Source organism: Neofelis nebulosa, chromosome 1 (assembly GCF_028018385.1).
Source record: "Neofelis nebulosa isolate mNeoNeb1 chromosome 1, mNeoNeb1.pri, whole genome shotgun sequence".
Taxonomy (NCBI): Eukaryota; Metazoa; Chordata; class Mammalia; order Carnivora; family Felidae; genus Neofelis; species Neofelis nebulosa.
Window position 1 is genome coordinate 142,505,044 of NC_080782.1, and position 23,401 is coordinate 142,528,444.

The following is a 23,401-nucleotide window of genomic DNA, read 5'->3' on the forward strand; positions in this document are numbered from 1 at the left end:
GAGGTGAGAAGAAGGAAAACTATTTGGGAACATAAAGACCTTTTTCCTGCTTTAAAGCAGAACACTGTCATAGCAAAGTATGGAAAAATAAATGAATACATGTGACAATTCATGTTAAAACTGGGGTATCAATACATCAGAGAACAGAAATTAGCAAAACAAAGTGCAAAAGACATCAAAGTGGTTTTCCTCATTTAATGTTCCTTTCCACTTATAAATGCTATCACAGTTCTAAAGAATTGGGAGAAAATTTTTTATTATGAAGATATAGCTCTAAGAACAGAAAGTAATTACATGCTAGCTTATAGTTCCTTGTAAAAAATAATTATAACATGAAAAGTTAGTAAAAAATTAAAATCTGAAAAGTTATCTAAAGTCTGAAAATGTTAAGCAGAGTCCTCTGTATCTTGGCTGTGATCACTTTTGCATATCTGGGAGAGGAGAGTATTTAATTTCTCTATTCTCATTAATAAGGTGGTGTGTCCTTCACAGCTTGGCATAGTCTTTAAGAATCATCTGAAGCTTCTGGCTCAGCAAGATGTTCCCTCTGGCCTTCAGTCTGCCACTAAAGAATGCCTGGAAAGGAAAGCGGGACAAAAGAGCGCCAGACTTTATCATGTTGCATTTCATTTCTTTTTTGAAAAGATCACTGTTCAGACTGAATACAATTGAGATAATAACTCTGGATGACAAAGGCAACTTTTATCTAGCAATAATACTTTAATGATTATAGATAGTACCCAAATTCCTAGATACCTAAGGAAACAAACAAACAAAAAGACTCCTTGTGTATTTTGGAAAACCACAGAATAATTTATCTGAACTGACAGATCTGGGAGTTCTGTGTCTCAACCCACACTTGGATGTCGGTCTGTGTTCTTAAATGTGAATTTGAGACCCTATGAATATAGGGCTTTGCTGTAGTCCTGACAATAAAAGTATTTCTTACTCCTTGAAAGAAAAAGCCATGTAACGACAAAACAACACCATGTAACTAAGTAGTGAATCGGCCCTGTGCTGTAACATCAGAAGGGCTGGGTTAAAATCGAGGCTCTGCCACTTCCAAGCAAGGTGAGCTTGGGCAAATTACTTAACCTCTCTGAGCTCTAGCCTCCTCATCTACAGGGGCATGACAACAGTACCTAAATAACGCAGCTTTGTCGCTGAGCTGAACGAAATAGTGTGTCAAGTGCTTAGCTTAGAGTGTGATGTGCAGTAAGGGCCTATCAAACGTGTCATTATTACCAAGTGAAGGCTGGAGAGTTCGAACACTACAGAATCACCTGTGGGCGTGGCCTGACACAGAGACTTGTCCATGTTCCTTAAGTTCACCCTCGCTGTCAACTTCCCTCGCAGTAAGAAAACACATACGTCAAAGTTCATACAGCTAATGGGGAAATAGTATATAGACTATGAAGTGAAAAAGAAATCCCTAGGTTTTTAGATAGATGGAAAAAAAGGTAATATCCATGTATTCTTACCATTACAAAGCAGCCTAGGAATACAGTCTCACCTGAGAAGCCAAGCCATCAGCTTGCAGTGAGCCTGTTTCCTGCCAGTCGACAGCTGAGAAAACTTGAGAGCTGTAATAACCGGCTCAAGGCCACAGCGCCAGCGAGAAGCGGGGCTAGGCCTTGAACTCACACGTGTTCTTCCTCAACACAGCCTCCGGCTTATCAACATACAGCAACCTGATCTTAGAAGCAAACCCTCATCAACTGGAGGGAAAGCCAAAACTACGCCAACTTCTTATCCCAGAAAAAAATAAAGGGGAACTCATTCACAATCAGGATCAACTGCAAGGGGTCCAAAGAGGAGCCTGGGATTTCAAAGCTAAGACTGCTTTCGCTGGGCAGTGACAGGCGCTACGCTCCGCGAGCCTGGCAGAGGCGTCAGTACCGAGACCTGCCTGCTGGGGTCCAGCTCTGAGACGGACCTGCCACCGAGAATCAGAACACCTAATTCCTTGAAGTAGATACACCAAAGCCAACGAGGACGGGTGTCTCAGAGTAGAAGAATTCTGTACAGAGATCTCTGTCCCTATCTATTTCCTTAGGATAGATTCCTAGAAGAAATACTGAATCATGACACAACCACGCTTGCCCATCACCAGTGTGCAAACTGTGCGGCACAGTATGGAACAGTATGGAACATTTAGCATTTTCGAGGGAAATACAGGGACATCAGTGAAACACAACTCTTGCTTGGACCTAATCACTTAATAAAGGGCTGTTAGGTATTTCTCTGAGCCTAGGAGTGTGAGGGAAAAAGTACTGAGACCGCAGGTTGCCACGAAGGAACAAAGTCTGAAGCCCTCCCACAGTGCTTTCCAGAAAGACTGTACCCAGTTTATAGTCGCTCCAGCTACCTGTGAGTTCTCTTATCCCAACTGTAACAATACTGTTCATTTTAACCTTTGAAAATTTGAGGCAAAATGACATCCGCTAATTTGCATTTTGTGGCTACTGGGAAAAATTAATAGTTCTTATGTATCTAAGTCATTTCTATTTATTGATTACTGGATCACAACTTTTGCTAACTTTTTTCTATTTGGTGTTTTCCAGAGCGTTGCAGAGGTTACTGACACCACTCTACCGTGTATCGTTGTTGTCTGTGTTATTTCCCCCAGGTTTATGGGACCACCTCGAGGAGTCCGACAAGCTGGCGTTTTCAGTTTCCCCATGGCCTCAACTGCTGCTGGTGAGCTCCTGTTCCTGATTTTTATCCTTGCTTTCATCTGCTCAAGTATCAGTGAGGGCCCACAGTATGCTAGGCGATAATCTAGGCAGGAAATAGGTTATCTTCCTCTGTTCCCATGGAGCTAACATTATGGTAGGGGAGTCAAAAAATAAAATGTAAGCAAGTAATTAAAACCTGTCATAAACACTAGGAAGGAGAGAGCAGGATGCTATCCTCACATCCTTCCTAACAGAAAGGAACTACTCTGGATGAACTGAAGCCAGCTCTGCCAAAAGCTCAGGGGACAAGATCCAGAAAAGGCAACGGCACAGACACCAAAGCAGTAAAAGGTGATGGGAAGAAATGGAAAGAATGAACAATGTGAATGAGTCAGAATTCTAAGTGGGGAGACAAACGGTGTGGGCTGAAGCGAGAAAAGACGAGCAAGAAAATCGCCACGCAGGACATGGGAGATTGGTAGTCTGGATGTCATCCAAGTGCAAACGGAAATCTTAGGGAGGTTTTCAGGTAGGGCGACCAATAGTCTAATTTACATTTTTAAATGGTTCCCCTGGACCCTGTGTGGAGAACAGACTGGTGGAGAGGCAAGTTTGGAAGTAGTAAGACCAGCCAAGAAGCCACAGGAGTAAGCCAGCGGAAATGCTGGAGGCTTGGATCGTGGTGGTATCTCTAGCGGGGAAGGTGGAGGATGAATGTTAAGATATATTATGGAGAAAGATCAGGCAGAATTAAGGACAAACAGAATATAGAGGTATAGAAAGAAGCCAAGACAATCCTTACATTACCAAGCGTATTAACTTGTATAGATAGATGGTAGTGCCATTTACGGAGACAGAAAAGACTGGGGGAGAAAATGAACTCATGAGTTCTATCTTAGACGACGTCAGTGAGAGATGCCAGTAAGACCTCCCATCAGAGGGTCAGGTGGAGAGATGCCGACAACACTGCGGAACCCAGAGAAGACAAGTCAGACATTTAGATCTGTGAGCTGTCAGCACATCCAAGGCTTTAAATACCACAGGATGGAGGAACGCATTTGGGGAAAGACGTTACTTAGAGAAGAGCCCTGAAATGAGCCCTGAGAAGCACCAAATTTAATGGGTGGGGTGCAAGAAGAAGACAGTAAAGGAGATTAGGAAAAGCCAAAGGTACAGAAAGCAAAACAGGAGAATATGGTGTCAAGAAAGCCAAGGGATGACATCATTTCAAGAAGTTGGTGGTTAACTCAGTTGAATGCTAAGAAGGGCTAAAGCAGACTTGGAATGCAGTAAAAGATAATCAGAAGAGAGAAGAATGAACAAAGGGTCACTTGTTGGAGAAGCCATTTTTATGAATCATGAGGGAAGCTACCAAGGTCAACAAGAGTCGGTGGCAGAGAGAGAAAGACTGTATATATGAGGAGATGCGGTCTCTGATGACTGAAGACTAATGATCTTATTAGCACTGAGGTTGGGGAGAAGGTAACAAAGCCAAATGGCTTCAGAAAAACTCCGATATTAATTAGAATTTCTCAAAGGATTATCATTAAGAAGAATAAGTAGCTAGGTTTCTGTTAAGTTTTTGCTTCTGCTTTTATTTTTTACATTTAATCCCATTCCCTCTGGTGGTGACTTAGGTACATGGAATGATGAAAGCACTACCATTTCCTATGCCGCTGCCCAGTGCCATCCACTAAATGATCCATTCACCCCCAAGGGTCTCGTATTCCTGGCAATTACAAAAATGTTTCCCTGATCCTACATTAAATCTTTATATAAGGGCACCTCAAATGTAACACGTCTAAAAAAGAACTCCTAACGACCCACTCTCTGCCCTGGAGTCAATTTTCCACTCAGCGGCCAGAATGACCTTTCAAACTCATGCCACAATGGCTTCCTATCACACACGAGATCTAGACTCCTTGCCAAGACTGCGAAGGTCCTGTGCAAACCAGCCCTTCCCCACTCTCCCACTCCCCCTCCTCCCCCCCTCCCAGGGCTCTTCACCTGTCTCCTCACAGTTAAAGTGCTTCAGTAAAGTCCGGCTACTCCTGCATCAACACTTCATGTCCTTGGCCTCATGGTTCATCCATGAGCACTCACTTTGGCCAGTGCTCTGTCAGGCCTTTTTGGACAACCCCATCTCAAACAGTTCCCCTAGCCTATCACCATCTAATCCAGGGGCCAGCAAACTACAGCCTGCAGGCCAAACTCTGAGGCCAGTTTCTGGAAATACAGTTTTACAGATGGAACACAGCCCCATTCATTTATTTCCATATTATCTGTGGCTACTCTGACTCTACAGGGGCAAAAGTGAGGGGATGCAGCAGAAACCATCTGGCCCACAAAGCCTAGAATGTTCACTAGGTGACCCTTTACCGACAAAGTTTGCCAACCAGTGCTCTGACCCATTACTGTGCCTTATTTTTCTCAATACCTGAAATTAGATTTTTTTTTCCCTTCCACTCCAGAACTAAGCTCAAACAGTAGGGGGCACTATCATGTTGAGCCACACCTAATGCCTGAATCAGAGTTAAGTGCTAAGTAAATTTCTGGGAAGGAATCAACTGAGGTCAGCTGGTGCGAAGCACCAGACTGAGCTCTTCGTATACGTTATCAGGTTTAGTTATGACTATTGTTTGGGATTATCACAATTATTGTATTAACTTTATCATTGAGAACACTAGAATTTAGAGAATAAGTGACAGCGTGGATTCAAACTCAGACCTATCTCATGTCAAAGATCATATTTTTAACACTACACTAATTACTGTACAGTTCTTTTTAAATTAGTCTTTCTATCCAGGAAAAGTGCACTTTCTCAGGTATCCAAATTGCTCTGCTCCTTGTAAACTTGCACAACTGTTCTCAAATAGGCTTTCCTTGTTCGGGAAGTCACTGGCATTTTACAGTTTGCGTTGTGATTATAAACAACTTTTATTTTCAGTGACATCTTCTACTTGGGTTCACTGCTGTGTGAAAGCTATTTTTTAATAATAATTGAATATCCAACTGCTTGCTTGAAGCCCTTCATTCTAATAAATAGTAGTTGATTCTCTTGGGATTTCTAGCTACATGATCATGGTTTGAAAGTAACAAGTTTTTCTCCTCCATTCTAATTGTTACATCAGTTTCTTTAATTTTGCGTCTGTGGTTTGGCCAAAAGTCTCAGAACAATATTAACTAATAGTGATCTGAGAGGGCAGCCTTGTCATAAGCATTATTTTCCAGGGAAAGGCCTCTAAATGTTTCATCTTATTAAGTAAGACATCAGCTGTTACATTCTATCCTTCTATTTCCAGTTTTCAATGATGATTAAGACAACTTATTAATCTTCTACATCAGGAATGAATTTCTAATTTCATAAAGTATCTAGTAATGCATGGTTTTTCACCTCTGAATTAATGACAGAATATATTTAAAGGTCTAGATGTGGGTTTTATATTGTTCTAGTCTATGCTGAAGAAGAACGTCACCCCCAAATTCAGTTTTAAAAGGTGTTATTTGGAACTCCTTTAAAAATATATATGATCTGTCAACCCAGATATTGATATCAACTGTGTCTTCTTCAAAGCTGTAAGGAACCTGTCTTATAAATCAGCATTTGGGAGTCAGCTGAAAACTGCAATTGTCAAATAGGAAGCAATGATGATGAATGGACTTGTTAGGAACATTACCTTCTGAGGGTCAAGCTTGCCCAGGACTACCTCCATGAAATCTTCGTCTGAAAGTGTGAAGGTCGTATCCGCAGAGCCTACTGCAGGGCCTTGATAGACTTTTCCAGAACCATTTTTTAGGTCAATAGCTGTCAAAGACAGGAAGAGAGCAACGTGTGTTATTTTTTTTTTCTTCACAACAGGAGAGTAAAATAAAGCAAACGAAATGCAAACATATTTATAGTTTCCAAGATAGTATGGCGCTTTCTACATTACACGTTCTCTGTCATTTAGAAAAATTAGAAAATCCTTTATTTTTCAAGATGTCTTTTTTATAAAGAAGTTCTTCACAAGAGTAAAAATCAAAAATAGTTTCACTTCACTAAAGAAGTATATACAACAGAGACATTTTAAATGTGAATTAATGTAGAGTAAGATATAAGGAAGCTAAATTGTTGGTGGTTATATGGTTAAGGCCTTTAGGTTCAAATACAAACTCTATAGTCAACAAAGGAAGAAAGCTGAATTTTAAAACAGGTGCATGCTGGATACACCTGGGTGTCGCAGTTGGTTAAGCATCTGACTTTGCCTCAGGTCATAATCTTGTGGTTTGTGGGTTCAAGCCCGCATCGGCTGTGCTGACAGCTCAGAGCCTGGAGCCTGCTTTGGATTCTGTGGCTCCTGTTGTCTCTGCCCCTCCCCTGCTCATTCTCTCTCTCTCTCTTTCTCAAAAATAACTAAACATTAAAAAAAATTTTAAACAGGTGAATGTTAGTTGGGTTGGAAGAAGGAAATACACAATCTAGTCACCTTTTAAATACCTATATTCATCAAAGGTTCTGTCATAGCAAGATAGTCAAAACAGATGCGTAAAAATGTTCTAATTTGTTGCATGTACTTAGTATTTATTTACAAAATATTTCTTGCCCTAATTGTTGCAAATAAACATTAAAATTAACTTCTTTTCCAGGGCACCTGGCTGGCTCAGTCGGTTAAGCGACCAACTTCAGCTTAGGTCATGATCTCACAGTTTGCGGGTTCGAGCCCCGCATCGGACTCTGTGCTGACAGCTCAGAGACGAGCCTGCTCCGGATTCTGTGTCTCCCTCTCTCTCTGCCCCTCCCCTGCTCTCTCTCTTTCTCAAAAATAAACATTAAAAATTTTTTTTTCAATTTAACTTCTTTTCCCTTAACTGTTTTTGACAGAAGTATTTAAGTATCCCAGAAAAAGGCTGGGTAACTGGGAAAACTATGAAAAATTACCTTCATTGCTCTCTATAACATTTATAGAGTTGAATACCAAAGCCACAATTTACGAAGTTTTAAGTGCCTCCCATGTGACTGAGACCATCATCCCCTCCTCCAGTGCCAGCCTCCGGAAGGCGCTTTCTCTTGCTACAGCAAAGGAGCTACAATCGCATCACCGTCCCTACGAGTGTGCAGAGAGCTCCCAGCTTAGGGCCAAGCTACACGTGCATGAGGAAAACCCAGAGTGCTTAACTACCTCCTGCTTAGCCCAAGACCTGCTCCAGAGGGAAAATGATATCACTCCAACTCTTCAGAGTACAGAAGTTGGCCAACTAAGGTAAAACAAGAACTCAACGAAAAGTCACCTTGGGGAAGAAGAAGGGCAAGGAGAAGGGGAAGTTTTTGCTTTGTACACTGCGTTCACTCACTCCACTGCTGAGTTGCTACTACGGGTGTCAGACAAACGCAAGGTACTAGAAGTCACGCGTGAAGAGCAAAGGCTCTGTTCTTACTGGCACTTAACTATGACATGTGTGTTCTCCTGTATTGCTTGTAGAGTTAAACAGAAAGAGAGAAAAAGGGAGGGAGTCAGGAAGGGTGGGGAAGGAAAGGGCGGGAGAAAGACTCTAAACTCTAAAAGGCAAACCTCTGGAGTTCAACAAACAACCTTCATGGTGTTAATTCGTCACAAGTGAGCTAAAAGCCCACACCAGTCCTGCTCAGGAACGTTAGTGGGCTGCACACATCTTAATGCTCAGGTGAGGGAGGAAGGCTCTGAGCTAACGAAGGTTCTTATCTGTCCACCTGCCCTCTCACTGCCCCTGGTTCTACGTGCAGCTTCACAGCCATGACTCTTGGAAAGCAATATGACTCTCTTCTGTGGAAAGCTAGAAACTAGGACTGATGGAAGAGAAGAGGGCTCAGAGAAAGAGAAGGTTCTTAGCAAGAACACAGGGAGTGAGGGGAAAGGATTGGCATGTCCAATTCCAAGGTGGCTCAGGTTATGGTCTACAATATGGCTCGTTCAGGAGACTCATCATCCACCACCATTACCTTGAGTTTACATTCACCCACCAGTAAGGTCATGGTTATTCTCACTAAAATGAAGAAACATACTATATGCATTTTCTTTTACTGGTAGCAACTATTTTAAAAGCTTTGTGCGGGGCGCCTGGGTGGCGCAGTCGGTTAAGCGTCCGACTTCAGCCAGGTCACGATCTCGCGGTCTGTGAGTTCGAGCCCCGCGTCAGGCTCTGGGCCGATGGCTCGGAGCCTGGAGCCTGTTTCCGATTCTGTGTCTCCCTCTCTCTCTGCCCCTCCCCCGTTCATGCTCTGTCTCTCTCTGTCCCAAAAAAAAAAAAAAAAAAAAAGCTTTGTGCATGACTTCAGCTCTGTATTTATATGATCATTAAGGCTCCGAAAGAGTCTATGAAAATTTCAGTTGTACTTTACAACATTTAATGGGGGTGAGAGACCATGCCATTTGGAAAACTGGGGATCTCTAAAGGTCTTGGGATATATGTACCTTACAAATCACAAAGGAGAAGGCAGCTGTTTATACTGATGCCTCCTTCCCTGAAGATTATAAATGCTCTGCTGGAACAAGAATGTCTTGTCTGTATCCCCTACACTTCCTCAAATAGAAAGTACTTAGAAACTATTTATTAACGGATGATTAAAAAAGCACACCGATGAAGCATCTCTATTAAAAAAAAAATAGTAACAACAAAATGAAAACTTAAGTTAAAAATAAAGACTTTTGGGGGGCGCCTGGGTGGCTCAGTCAGTTAAGCATCCGACTGAGGCTCAGGTCATGATCTCACGGTTTGTGAGTTGGAGCCCCACATCATGCTCTGTGTTGACAGCTCAGAGCCTGGAGCCTGCTTCGGATTCTGTGTCTCCTTTTCTCTGTGCCCCTCCCCCACTTGTGCTGTCTCTCAAAAATAAATAAATGTAAAAAAAAAAATTTTTTTTTAAAAGATTTGTTTTAAATCACACCATGAAGGACACAATACTTTTGTGCTGTTCCTGCCAAAAACTCAAACTCAAACTAATAATCATGGGAAACATCAAATAAACATAAACTGAGGAACATTCTACAGAATATCTGGGCTCTATTCTTCAAATATGTCAAGGTCACAAAAAACAAGAACAGACTGAGGAACTCATCCAGATTAACAGACTCAAGAGACCTAATAATGAAATGTAGTATCTGATCCCAATTGGACCCTGGACAGCTCTTTCTTTTTCTTTCTTCATTTCTATTATTGTTGTTATTATTCTTTCTATTGTTACTCTTTTGCTATAGAAAACATTAGTGGGACGACTGGTGAAATAAGAAAGTCTGTAGATTAATTAATACTGTATCAATGTTAATTTCTTGGTATTGAGAGTGGTTCTATGAATAGATAAGAGACAGTCTTTGTTTTTAGGAGACGCTACTGGACTATCCAGGGAATAAAGGACACTGTATCTGTAAGTTTCAAATGCTCTCAAATGCTTTAGAAAAATGACCGTAATATGTACGATGAAAAAAAATAGTAAAGAATATGGAATAAACTCATAATTTGGAGAAACTGAGTGAAAGACACAGACAAGTTCTCTGTACTATTCCTGCAACTTTTCTGTAAGTCTGAAATCATTTCAAAAGAAAAAAGTACAAAAAGATGTTATTAAGATGAATAGCACCCACAGCAAGATGGAAAGCCATTAACGATTTAAGTGATTTTGTGAGCAAGCGAGTGAGTGAGTGAGTGAGTGAGTGTGGGCAAGCAGTCAGGGGCTGTGCTGTATGAGGGGATGTGGTCACGGGTGCTAAGGGAATCGAGAGTAACCTGAGGTAGACGCCCCTCCGACACACAGGTCCCCACCCCTGACTGGATGCCATAGTGCTTTCCGAAGGTCATCTCTTCAAGTCTTTCCTGTAAACCCATGAGACGCTTTCGGATCCCAGTCCAAAATGTGGAACAAGCATCCTCAAGACTGAGTTTATAGCCCAGCTGAGAAACCCTCAAAGGTGAACTGGTTGGTCTGCTAGAAGATGAACACCGACTATGAAGCCAATAGGTCCTAATGATCAAACGGTGCCACTAAGGATGAATGTATTCTGATCTTAACAGAATGCCAGTTGCCAAATCTGTATATATCCTTCCACATTCTGGCAAGTTTCTAAGGTCCAAAATAAATGACCTCTAATATTTACAGAACATCTTTGTCTAGACATTGTTACATGGTGCATAATGGATGCCTGGATCTAGTCTAGTCTAGTCTAGACTTAGCTCTATACAATTAATTTCAGTATATATATTTTTTAAACCCAAATAATTTCATTACATAACCAGCAGTATGCAAGCAATAATGCATAGCATTTCTACAATCTTGCTATATCAATGCCAATTCCAATCATGTTCCTATAATGGCAAAGAATACAAATATGTGAAAAGAAACTAAATTTCCTTTAGGGGAAAAACAACCAAATGGTTCAACGCCAACCAGCTTAAACCTATCATCAGAACATATTTGTTACTCAGCAACACTGTATCATCACTACACGAAAAGAAATGGGTCTTTATCAAAAGTTTCAGTAGCGTGGCTATTCTACATCTACTAGATACAATCAAACAAAAGATAGATTCTTATTTGGAAACAGAGGGTAATATTCATGTCTAGACTTACAACAAATTGCATCTTTAAGATTCCCGGGCCACAGTGTAAGATGCTCACTTTATTTAGACACAAATGGAGACGCTGGGGCCATTAGCTACGCAGCAGACAGTCTTGTCGGAACAAGGATCTCCCTCCATTTTCTTCCTGCGTGCCATGAAGCACAGCAGCAAAGCTACTGCCCGGAGTCCCACCCACCATTTCCCTGAGCGTGGTTTCCAAGGCCCTGTCTCAGCTGTGACTTTATTTATCCCATGTTCCCAGCCCACGGTTCCTACCCACCAGCCCACATCTCAGTCTGCTACAGGTAAGCACCATGGCTTATCCTCTTCTCCCAAACCCCTCCCCTGGCCCACGTTTCACACATCTGGCAACACAGTCAACAACCCCAGCCACACAGGCTCTAAACTCTGGCATCCGTTTGGACTCCTCTTTCCTCTTGTTTTTCAGACATTATCAGTAGCCAAGCCAGTCAGGTCTTCCTTCCCTTTCATCTGCAATGCAACAATCCTTGTCTCTCCAATCTCTGTATTCAAATTTTCCTGTGTCCCGCCTCTAAGAGGGAACAGCCAGTCTTCTCAAATTTGTGATCTGCAACCTAGCAGGGCACCTGGCACATTGTAAGCACTCAATTATTACTTGAACGAGCCAATCCCCCCGTTCTGTGAGAGTTGATGACACCTTCTCCATGTCTCTTATCAATTCTGTTCAGAATTATTGATGGATATGAATAGGCCCCGATTCCTTATTTGTACTCCTCCAAGCAAAATGTGTTTTAGAATTCAGAATCTTCCAGATTTCAGGAAGGAAATACAGCACATAAAACATGTATCATCTATTATGGAAGAGATGCGACGATGTAACACTCTATACACAGATACACGATTTCTGTACTCAACTCATTCACACCGGGTGAGATGCGGACAATTATTTGCATTATATGAGTTCCAGTCAGGTTCTGGCATCAGTGAGTTGGAAGGAAAAAGACCTTTCCAGTTTTAGACTTTGTGGTCTCTGGAATGACGGACAGAAGAAGCTGTGTTTTAATTTTCAGGTAAAGCCTCTGATTCTTTATCATCCTCTATGCCTTCCTGTCATCTTTCATTTCCTCTGAATTTTTCCTGTTGCTTAGAACAACAGAATGGGATCCAAAGGGTTTAGCAGAACAACTTTTGGCTGGCTTTAAAAATTAACAGCCATGGGGGCGCCTGGGTGGCTCAGTCGGTTGAGCTTCCAACTACAGCTCAGGTCATGATCTCACATAGTCCATGAGTTCGAGCCCCACATGGGGCTCTGTGCTGACAGCTCAGAGCCTGGAGCCTGCTTCAGATTCTATGTCTGTCTGTCTGTCTGTCTGTCTGTCTCTCTGTCTCTCTCTCTCTCTGCCCCTCCCCCCCCACTCACACTCTCGCTCTCAAAATAAACTAAGATATAAAAAAAAAAGATTTTTTTAAAAAGAAATTAACAGTCATAGATGTTATAAGCTATATTGCTTACTTATAAAAGGTTTCAGTGGGATCACCCTGTTCCTGATTATTTCCCTCATATTAACTAGAAAATATCCACACAACACGTTATCATTTTAAAAGACAGAAGGTACCAATTTCAGAACTTAAAAAAAAAAAAAAACAAGCAGGTGTGTGATTCATCTAAGACTATATACTCTACATGGCTTTTAGCACTTAGTCAACATACATGGAAAGAGGCTACTGTGTTACAGGTTGTACTAGAAGCAAGAAATCAAAAATTAATCTGTAGCCCTTTCTCAGGCTTACCCCCAAGGTCAGATGGGAGGAGACACCTAATTATGAACGGTCATAACCCAGTAAGATAACTGTGACAAATAAAAGACTGTTCAAAGGAAATTTAGAGATTTCTTTCTCCCGCTAATGTCCATCTACACCCCTGCAACAGAATCCAAGAATCCCTATAAAAGTAAAAAGCTAAAGGAGAACCTTTATTCAAAAGGGTAAAATACCCGAAGGAACAGAACATAAGAACATGGCAAGGCTGTCAACTACATTTTAGAGTCACAAAAAGACACAAATAACAAGATCATTATGTCCTTGATATCATTATATGGTTACATGTTATAAATACTATTTTATACACTATCATATGGTAATGATATGATATATAACATTGTTCATTATTAACAGTGAAATAAGAAAAACAGGCTTCTCAATTTCTATCTACATAAAGAAGCACTATGTACGGGTCATAACATTTTTAGTAATATAAAACAATGCTCTGTAATCAAACCATTGTCTCCAGAAGCAGAAATAAGAAGGTCCTAGTGAGCCTCCTCCCCAGAGTTCCTCATCAAGGCCCTGCTTCCGGCTCTTTATGCAGATCCGGCGCCCTCATCCCACATCTCTCTGTTCCGTGCTCTCGGCCCACAAGAAAGGAACGGACAGGCTCTCCAGCCTCTCTGAGGCCATCTCTGCCCAGCGAGGCAGAGGCCACACCGGCCCTCCTGCTCCTGGGTGACGACGCACAACAGGCTTCACGGGGCCTCATCTCAAAGACACAGATACGGCTCCTCTGCAGCCGAAACCAACCCTGACCCAAGGGCCAACACGAGAACTCAGCTAATTCTCCTGAGATTCAGACAAATTTGGTTTTAAAAGACTCTTACTCTCCCCACCTCCAACCACACATGATTGGGTGATGACGGGAGTGGCATCGGGATGGCAGGAATGGGGGGGGGGGGGGGGGGGGAGGAAGGGCGGGGAGAAGACGGGCACAGTCCAAGATCTGCAGTTGGAATGCACCTTCCGGGCCAATAAGCCCAAACCCCCGGGTTCTGAGACTCGCACAAGGTCAGTCACTTGTGACGGTCACTCCGGTGACACCCGTGCTCAGCCAAGGTGCAGTGAGGAGCTGCGGTCTTCTCTCCTGTCCACCAAGACACGAACGAGGCTGGGACAGCTAAGAGCAATTTAAAATACTAAGATGTTTAAGAAAAAATCTTTAAAACCGCTTGTGCAAAACAAAAAAAATAAGGGCTCCCTAAATCAAGGCATTCAACCATCCACTTCATGGCATTAAGCGCCAAGATGAAGACGACAGATGCCAACACGGAATCATTTTCTAAGACACCGTAAGCCCCGAGGCCTAGACAGCTTCTACTGCCGCCAGCCATGGTGACATAGTCTGTGACACAGAGACTGGGAAAGCAACAACCAGAAGCGGAAACAGTTACGACACAGCTGAGATTCAGGTCCAATGATAGGTGGCCGACCAAAGGGAACAGTGAACCCTTTCAGGGAAAGCTTTAGGATCCCAATGTGACATGAGCTTTACTAAGGACTGCTCAAGATGAGAAAGCAAGCAAAAAGCTACCGGGCATCAATAGTAAGTAGTTATTAACAGGATTCCAATATTCCCATTTTTCCAGTGGAACTGTCAGGAAAAACCCTTCTCCTGAGTTAATTAAAGGTCATTTGTAAAGGGAAGCACATTTGCTAACACTGTCTACGAGGAAAAGTACCAACAAGACAAGGGGCAAATCTGAGTTACTAACACTAGTTTGCCAAGAGTGAAGCTCTTGTCTACGTTACACATCCCTGCAGGGCTCGAGGGTGCCAACTTTGGGACCCATGGTTCCAGCACCTTCTCTCACTATTTACAGATCTCATTCCTCTCCTCTACCAGTATCTTCAAAGATCCTGTGCTGTAATTCAACTTCTAACAGACATTCCTCCCTAGGGAAAAAGCTGAATTCCATCATGGAAAGAGACAACGGGAAGGGTGTGATAACACCTGCACACACAGTGTTGATCTATGAAGTTATTTAGACAAAAATTAGACACTTTGAAATCTGGGGGACTATGGGGCGCCTGGGTGGCGCAGTCGGTTAAGCGTCCGACTTCAGCCAGGTCACGATCTCGCTGTCCGTGAGTTCGAGCCCCGCGTCAGGCTCTGGGCTGATGGCTCGGAGCCTGGAGCCTGTTTCCGATTCTGTGTCTCCCTCTCTCTCTGCCCCTCCCCCGTTCATGCTCTGTCTCTCTCTGTCTCAAAAATAAATGAAATCTGGGGGACTAAATACCTATCACATGTTTGCCTTCCTTTATCCCCCCCAGCGCCCTTCTAAATTAACTTCCTAGAAGCCCAGTGAGTCCCAGAAGAACAAGCATCAAAATGTTAACTGAGGGTGGTGGCACTATATACATCCTTATATTCTTCTTTATGCCTTTATATATCAAACTATATGTCACAAGCATACACTGCTTAAAAGGAACAACAGTTGCTATATTACAAAGAAGGTTGTTAATATTGATCCAAAATCAGTTTAACAAAACTCCTAAATGTTCTTCTAGGAATACATAACAGGAGACTATTTCAAAAAGTTTCAGTTGCTTTAGAGATATATTTTAATTTTCTGCTCTAAGTGAGCATTTATAGCGATGTTTAGTTGTAGGGAAGAATAAAACAAACTGATTTTCAAGGCACTCACAAAGTCAGTCTTAAACAGCAATCTGAGAATTAAGGTGCAATCCAAATTAGTAATGTTTTGGGATGAGGAAAACAGTTTTATTTATTTATTTTTTTTATTTTTTATTTTTTTTGATTTTTTTTTTAACGTTTATTTATTTTTGAGACAGAGAGAGAGCATGAACAGGGGAGGGCCAGAGAAAGAGGGAGACACAGAATCTGAAACAGGCTCCAGGCTCTGAGCTGTCAGCACAGCGCCCGATGCGGGGCTCGAACTCATGGACCGCGAGATCATGACCTGAGCCGAAGTCGGATGCTTAACCGACTGAGCCACCCAGGCGCCCCGAGGAAAACAGTTTTAAATCTGTCAAAATATAAAGATTTGAAAATATTTCATTTGACCTATAAATTTGCTTTCTGTTTAAGGGGAATTTAAAGACAAAAGAAGCACATAGCTAACAAGACTGTTTAAAAGTACTAATTTCAGTTATACACAATGAAATCTTTAAAAACAGGTATTTTCATTTTCATGGATTCTTTACACCTCTGAAAAACACACATGGGTTCAGTGCCCTAAAACATGTTATTTCCCATGAAAAGGTAGGGTTCACCTACCTTCAAAGACACAGGCTCTAATTATAACAAGGACGCTTTACCTCTATGTACTAAGAGTTACCTTAGGACAGGATAAGGTCAGGGATAGGACTTACTCCACTTGGCTGCAGTGTTTCCACCTTTAGTGATGTGCCACTCAAATACAGCATCCACTTTCTTCACCACCTCACGCCCAATATCCCCAAGGCGGCGACCTATTTCCTCAAACACCAGGGTACTCTGAAGCTCCTCATGCTGGCAAAAAGAGAAAATTTAATTTTAAAAGTTTGTAAAATGACACAAGGGGAGAAATGATTACAAAACGTATGTGCAATAAAGTGATTTTTTTTAATCTGCATAAAAATAAGGCAAATTAGTTTTTTGCACACCAGCCTTCTTTTACTCTTTCCTTACATTCATTCATGTCACCCAGGACCTCAGTCCTCTTAATGAGGATTTTACTTTTATCAGAATTCAGAAGTAATATTTGAAAAGCACACTCGACAACCTACGTCCTAACTAACTTCAGTAGGAAGACACTGGACAAATCAGTCTAACCTCTGCAGTCTCATCCCTTGCTTTGTAAAATGGGATTAAGTTATATGAAGCCTGATTTTCCCTGGAGCTTTAACACTTCTAAAGTTTTTGATCTTAGATTCTTCTTAAGGGATTTTAATCTTCAGTCATTTATGGGATGACACAGCTCATAAGAGACAATTAAAGATCCTGTGTCTGAGAACCTCAGATTACAAAGTTAATACTTTGAAGACTGAGAATAGAAACATTTGCATTAAAAGCCTCAGCAAGTTAATCGAGTAACACAAATATTTTAATAAATAATACATGCTATTGTTTTCATACTTGCATACAAAGCTTTACACAGATCTTTAAATCAAGAAAAGATACAGGATATTTAACTTTTTCATCTGCTTTTCCCCAAAATATTGTTAGCTTAAAATTTCCAACGAAAAAACTGATTCAGGGGCGCCCGGGTGGCTCAGTCGGTTAAGCGGCCGACTTCGGCTCAGGTCATGATCTCACAGTCCGTGAGTTCGAGCCCCGCGTCAGGTTCTGTGCTGACAGCTCAGAGCCTGGAGCCTGCTTCAGATTCTGTGTCTCCCTCTCTCTCTGACCCTCCCTTGTTCATGCTCTGTCTCTCTGTCTCAAAAATAAATAAACATTAAAAAAAAAAGTTTTTTTTAAAAAAGAAACAACTGATTCAGCTACTCTAAAACTAAAATATTAAGTATTTTCTCTTGAAAGCCACCCCAGCATCTCCCTTTAAAAAGTTTTAAAAATTTCTAAGTTGTCAAAGTATTCCTTTTACTTTCACAGTTTTGAATTATTATCCTTAAAGAATAAGAATCTTTCAGAGCTCTTAATTTTCTAAAGCAGCCTGAACACTCTAGAAGTAATGTTAACTGAAATGCATAACTCAGGAAATGACTGGGATACCAGTTTCTACGACCTACCGCAGAGGATGTCTTAGCTGAAATACCAGATGCTGGCACAAGATCCACATATGCATTTGAAATGACGATGTCTCCGGTTTCATGAATCTTAAAGAGAAGAGGGAAAAACACCAGTTCACTCTGATGATTCCAATGAAAACACAGTATTGCCATAAAACAGTATAAAGTCATTTAAAATTACAGTTTTTCCTCATAAGAAAATAATCATCCAAATTAAATAAAGTTTATAAATTAAATATCAAGATGAATAAACATGAAGTCTTACTGTTTTACTACAACTGTTATTAACCCTAACTGGAGTCAACTGATGCCCTTTTAAAAAATACCTATGACCAAGGTCCCATATCCAAACTTCTAATTTAAATAGTCTGGGGTGGACCCCTGGCATTCGTATTTGGAGATTTAAAAAAAAAAAAAAAAAATTTATGTTTACTTATTTTTGAGAGAGAGAGACAGAGCACGAACGGGGGAGGGGCAGAGAGTGAGGGAGACACAGAATCTGAAGCAGGCTCCAGGCTCAGAGCTGTCAGCACAGAGACCGAGGTGGGGGGGGGGGGGGGGCTCAAACTCACAAACCACGAGATTGTGACCTAAGCCTAAGTCAGACACTCAGCCTACTGAACCAACCAGGCGCCCCGACTGCATTGGTCTTTTTAAAGTAATAATCCAAGTTCTTTCAAATAGGAAGTATACATAGCATAAACAAAATGCTTAAATATACTTTCATCAAAATATTCATTTGAGGAATTCAAATTCTAATTCCTAATACTTCATCTAAAATTATTCCAGTAGCTACTCTTTCATAAAATTGTGATATTGCTACAAATATACAGGATAACGTCTAAAAATTAAGGTGGCATTAATGTTGACTTTTAACACTTAAGAAGATAATTGTGGGGCACCTGGGTGGCTTAGTCGTCTCAGGTCATGATCTTACGGTTTGTGAGTTTGAGCCCCCTGCTTGTGCACTGTCTCTCTCCCAAAATAATAAATAAATAAATAAAACATTAAAAAAAGAAAAGAGCACACTCCTTTGACTACTTGCCATCATACTTGAGAAAAAAGATTTTTCAAACAATTTGTTCATTTTGTTCTAATTATATACAGTGCAAAACATGGAAAGAGACAATTTATGAACAAAATATACTTTAGTAAATTACTTTCTTGTGACCAAGCCAAGCATGTCATTTTGGAATATTAGTTTAAAATGTTTCTTAAAATACAACATGAAAGAAGGAAGGAAGGGAGAGAGGGAGGGGAGGAGGGGAGGTGGGAAGGAAGAGAGGAGGGAAGTAGGAAGGAAGGGGGGAGGGAAAGGGCGGAAGGGAAGGAAGGAAGGAAGGAAGGGAGGGATGGAGGGAGGGGAGGAGGGAGGAAGGAAGGAAGGGAGGGAGAAAGGATCCTATATATAACTAATAGGAAAGAGTATCTCTAATCACTGGGGGGAAAGAGCAAATATAGTGAAAAGATAAGAAGATATGCTTAGGTTTTATCAAAATGGCAAGAAGGTATTATATTCAGACATTAAATTATTTCTCAGCCCTTTCAGTTGTATCCATGGAAATTATTTCTGTGCTGTTCATTACTAGACCTGGAGAAAACAGAAACCTGTAATATAGTCATGGACCTTAACACTTTCAGATTTCATCATCTTACTCAAAAAATAAAACTTAATCAAAACAATGAGAAAACAGGAAGGCTCCAGAATATGTGGCACAAACATTAACCATAGGAGGACTTGAGAGAAAGGCAGTATGTGAGTTTGTGTGGGCAGAAAAAGAGGAGTGAGCAGTAAGGAGCTGCTGCCTCCAAGGGCAAGGTAAGAGCTTGAAAGGAAACTGAAAAGACAAAAGGCCATGGGAAATGAAGCATATACACAAATAAAGCAGGCAAGTGATAGTGCAAGCTACAGGAATTAATGAGGAGTAGGGCAACCACATAAAGAAGAGTTCCACAAAGTTATTTATTTATGAAAGAAATTGTGATATAGTAAGAAGAGCAAGGGCCCTGGGATGTAGGCTTTGAGCCAGAAGACCTGGGTTTGTACCCCGGCTCCACCACCTTCTGTGGGACCAGGAGATGGTATTTAAGAGACCCAAACCCAGGGCACCTGGGTGGCTCAGTCAGGTGAGTGTCCAACTTCAGCTCAGGTCATGATCTCATGGTTCATCGGTTAGAGCCCCACGTCACGCTCTGTGCTAACAGCATGGAGCCTGCTTCAGATCCTCTGTCTCCCTCTCTCTCTGCCCCTCTCCTGCTCGTGCTCTCTGTCTCTGTCTCTCAAAAATGAATAAATGTTAAAAAAATAATAATAATAATAAAAAGAAAGACCTGAACCCAGATTTTCTTTCATCAAATACAGAGTTCTTAGGTATATTAGAGATTATGGTACAGCCTGCTCAGAGATGTTTAATAGCTACTATTATTATTCATGATGGTGCCTACACTGCCCAACACAAACCATCTGTGTGGTACAAAATGATCAAGCCAAAAAGTACCAGCTTGGTCAACCATATTAACAAAAATTAGCTTTAAAAATCTCACATATAAAGGAATGATCGCATGTCCTTTTAGTATTTTACCGGAACACTGCTAACAGCCTCACCCAAACATTACTTAACTCTTTAGGGATACATACTTATTTTGTGTCTTGTTTACTATTCACTAGGCCCAAATTCTGTGACATAAGGTGTTAATTTGTGGTTTTTTAAAATTTAAATCCAAGTTAGTTAACATATAGTGTAATAATGCTTTCAGGAGTAGAACTTAGTGATTCCTTTCTTACATAGAACACCCAGTGCTCATCACAAAGTGTCCTCCTTAATGCCCAGCACTCATTTGGCCCATCCCCCCACCCCTCCCCACCTCAGTTTGTTCTCTGTATTTAAGAGTCTCTTATGGTTTGTCTCCCTCTCTGTTTTTATCTTATTTTTCCTTCCCTTCACCTTTGTTCATCTGTTGTGTTTTTTAAATTTTACATATGAGTGAAATCATATGGTATTTGTCTTTCTCTGACTGGCTTATTTCGCTTAGCATAATACCCTCCAGTTTCATCCACAATTTGTGGATTTCTGTATGATTGAGATATCCAGTAGAAAACATACCCATAAGGGTATGGTTTTATTGTCCTGTACAACATTAACTAGTTTTGTCTCTAATTCAGCAAAATTATTTAGAGTGGGTCCTGTTGGGCCATATATTGTTACTCCAATTCTCTTTTGGACCACTTTTATCATCTTGCTGGCTCCCTCATTAAGCAATTAGATTTGTCATATTTTCACTTAAAAAAAAAATCTTTTTTAATGTTTATTTTTGCAAGAGAAACAGAACATGAGTGGAAGAGGGGCAGAGAGAGAGGGAGACACAGAATCCACAACAGGCTCCAAGCTCCAAGCTATCAGCACAGAACTTGACACAGGGCTTAAACTCATAAAGTGTGAAATCATGACCTGAGCCAAAGTTGGATGCTTAACCAACTGAGCCACCCAGGTGCCCCTCATTGATGCAATTTAAAAAAAAAACTTTTTTATTATGTTTATTTATTTTGAGAGAGAGAGAGAGAGAGAGAGACAGAGTGCGAGCAGGGAAGGGGCAGAGAGAGAGAGGGAGACACAGAATCCAATGCAGGCTCCAGGCTTCAAGCTGTCAGCACAGAGTCCGACGCGGGGCTCAAACCCACAAACCGTGAGATCATGACCTGAGCTGAAGTCGGACACTTAACAGACTGAGCCACCCAGGCACCCATCATATTTTCATTTTATACCTGCGGAAGAGTGATGCCTTTAATATTCTGAAGATTACATTTTGACAAGTTGATTGGCTGAGTCAAAAAGGCTGGGTTTCCAGAATAGCTGTGCCTCTTGTACAAAGGCAGGCACCAATTCAGCAAAAAATAAAACAAAAAACAAGGGACATAGACACCTTTTCAATTAAAAGTTACCACTGATTAGGGACACCTGGGTGACTCAGTTGGTTAAGCATCCGACTCTTGATTTCAGCTCGGGTCATGATCTCACAGTCACCACATCAAGCCCTGTGTCAGGCTCCATACTGAGCGTGGAACCTGCTTGGGATTCTCTCTCTCCACCCCCCCACCCCCCCCCTTCCTGCCCCTCTCCTGCTAACGTGCACGCACGGGGGACCATTCTCTCTCTCTCTCTCTCTCAAAATAAATTTTTTTTTGAAGTTACCATTAATTAAAAAGAAACTCTCTACATTTTCTATCATACCCATAGCACTAACCAAAATAACACTGTAAGACAGAATACAATTACAGGGTGTGGTGAACCAGGTAACAAAGCCCCTCTGACTACATTACTCATACCTTGGTTTGGAAATGAATTCTATTTCCTTCTTTCCACATCTCAGTTTTTATAGTCTGTCCTGGATATACTGGTTTTGAAAAACGAACCTTTAAAAGAAAGGAGTTTGGGGGTTAACAATGTTTTAAAATGAAACCTTTCTACTCATGGGGAAAGAAATTCCAAGGAAGGTTGGAGAACAAAAAAGGAAGAAAACAGGTTTAAATATATTTAAATTCTTAAAAGGACAAAAACAGTAGTAAGAAAAAATTACAGCAACGATACAGTTCTTATAAGCTCATTCTTTATCTTTCAAAGCACAGAATCCATGAATAGTGTTTAATCTTGAGAAACAGAAACATCATTGTATTAAGGACAGTTATACAGGTAGTCCCAGAACAGCTTCATCAATGCAGATTAAAGCAGTACTAAGTATATCCAGGGACTAAGATTTGGGGTGGCATCTAGAACAAAATAATCCCACTTCTTATTTCATAATTTTCTATGCCATATTATTTGCTCTGTGTATGTTTAGCTATTAAGAGTAGCTACAATAAAATGAAAAGCATGAAAATAATCTGTGTTATTAAAGGCAACACATCAGAAAATGCAATTTCACTGCTGCACAGAACACAACTGATAAAAGCTTTTGGAGCCATTTGACACTGTCTTAAACCATTTGTTAGTGTCTGTCTTTAGACTTAACTTCTGCAAAGATGCTGTGTAGAGACAGGGTTTTTTTTGTAATTTATAATAGATGAAAACGTGAAACCAACTTAAAAGTACAAAAACTAAAATCAATATGCAGCCGTCATGTTGACATAGGTATACGTTAATGAGTTCAAATGCAGCCACTTAACATTTTTTAATTAAATTAAGACAAATTACAAAATAGTCAAGAAAAAAAATGTTTAAGGTAAACCTCAAGTTTTTATTAATGCGGATATACTGACATATGCATGTATGCTCCTAATTAATGAATCAAACTAATCTGTGGAAATTATAATTGTATATGATATCTTTCATGGTTCATGCGTAAGAGGTATTTATAGCTACAATAAGAACACAGGCTGATTGCCAAGTCAATGAAATAATAAAAATGTGTATTGCTTCGGGGCGCCTGGGTGGCGCAGTCGGTTAAGCGTCCGACTTCAGCCAGGTCACGATCTCGCGGTCCGTGAGTTCGAGCCCCGCATCAGGCTCTGGGCTGATGGCTCGGAGCCTGGAGCCTGTTTCCGATTCTGTGTCTCCCTCTCTCTCTGCCCCTCCCCCGTTCATGCTCTGTCTCTCTCTGTCCCAAAAATAAATTAAAAATGTTGAAAAAAAAAAAAAAATGTGTATTGCTTCAGTACG

The 23,401-nt window shown here is 41.0% G+C and overlaps 1 protein-coding gene across 2 annotated transcripts in view; it reads right to left on the bottom strand.

Moving 5' to 3' along the window:
- Positions 1-239: 239 nt before the first annotated feature.
- Positions 240-23,401, bottom strand: part of HSD17B4 (hydroxysteroid 17-beta dehydrogenase 4) — an 88,160-nt gene continuing 64,998 nt past the window's right edge. For both annotated transcript variants that reach the window (XM_058738272.1, XM_058738279.1), the window contains exons 20-24: positions 22,072-22,158; positions 17,748-17,834; positions 16,392-16,530; positions 6,356-6,483; positions 240-576 (exon numbers count right to left, since the gene is read on the bottom strand). In XM_058738272.1, coding sequence (XP_058594255.1) covers positions 487-576; positions 6,356-6,483; positions 16,392-16,530; positions 17,748-17,834; positions 22,072-22,158 — 531 coding nt within the window. In that variant the 3' untranslated portion in view covers positions 240-486. The remainder of the gene's footprint in view (positions 577-6,355; positions 6,484-16,391; positions 16,531-17,747; positions 17,835-22,071; positions 22,159-23,401) is intronic.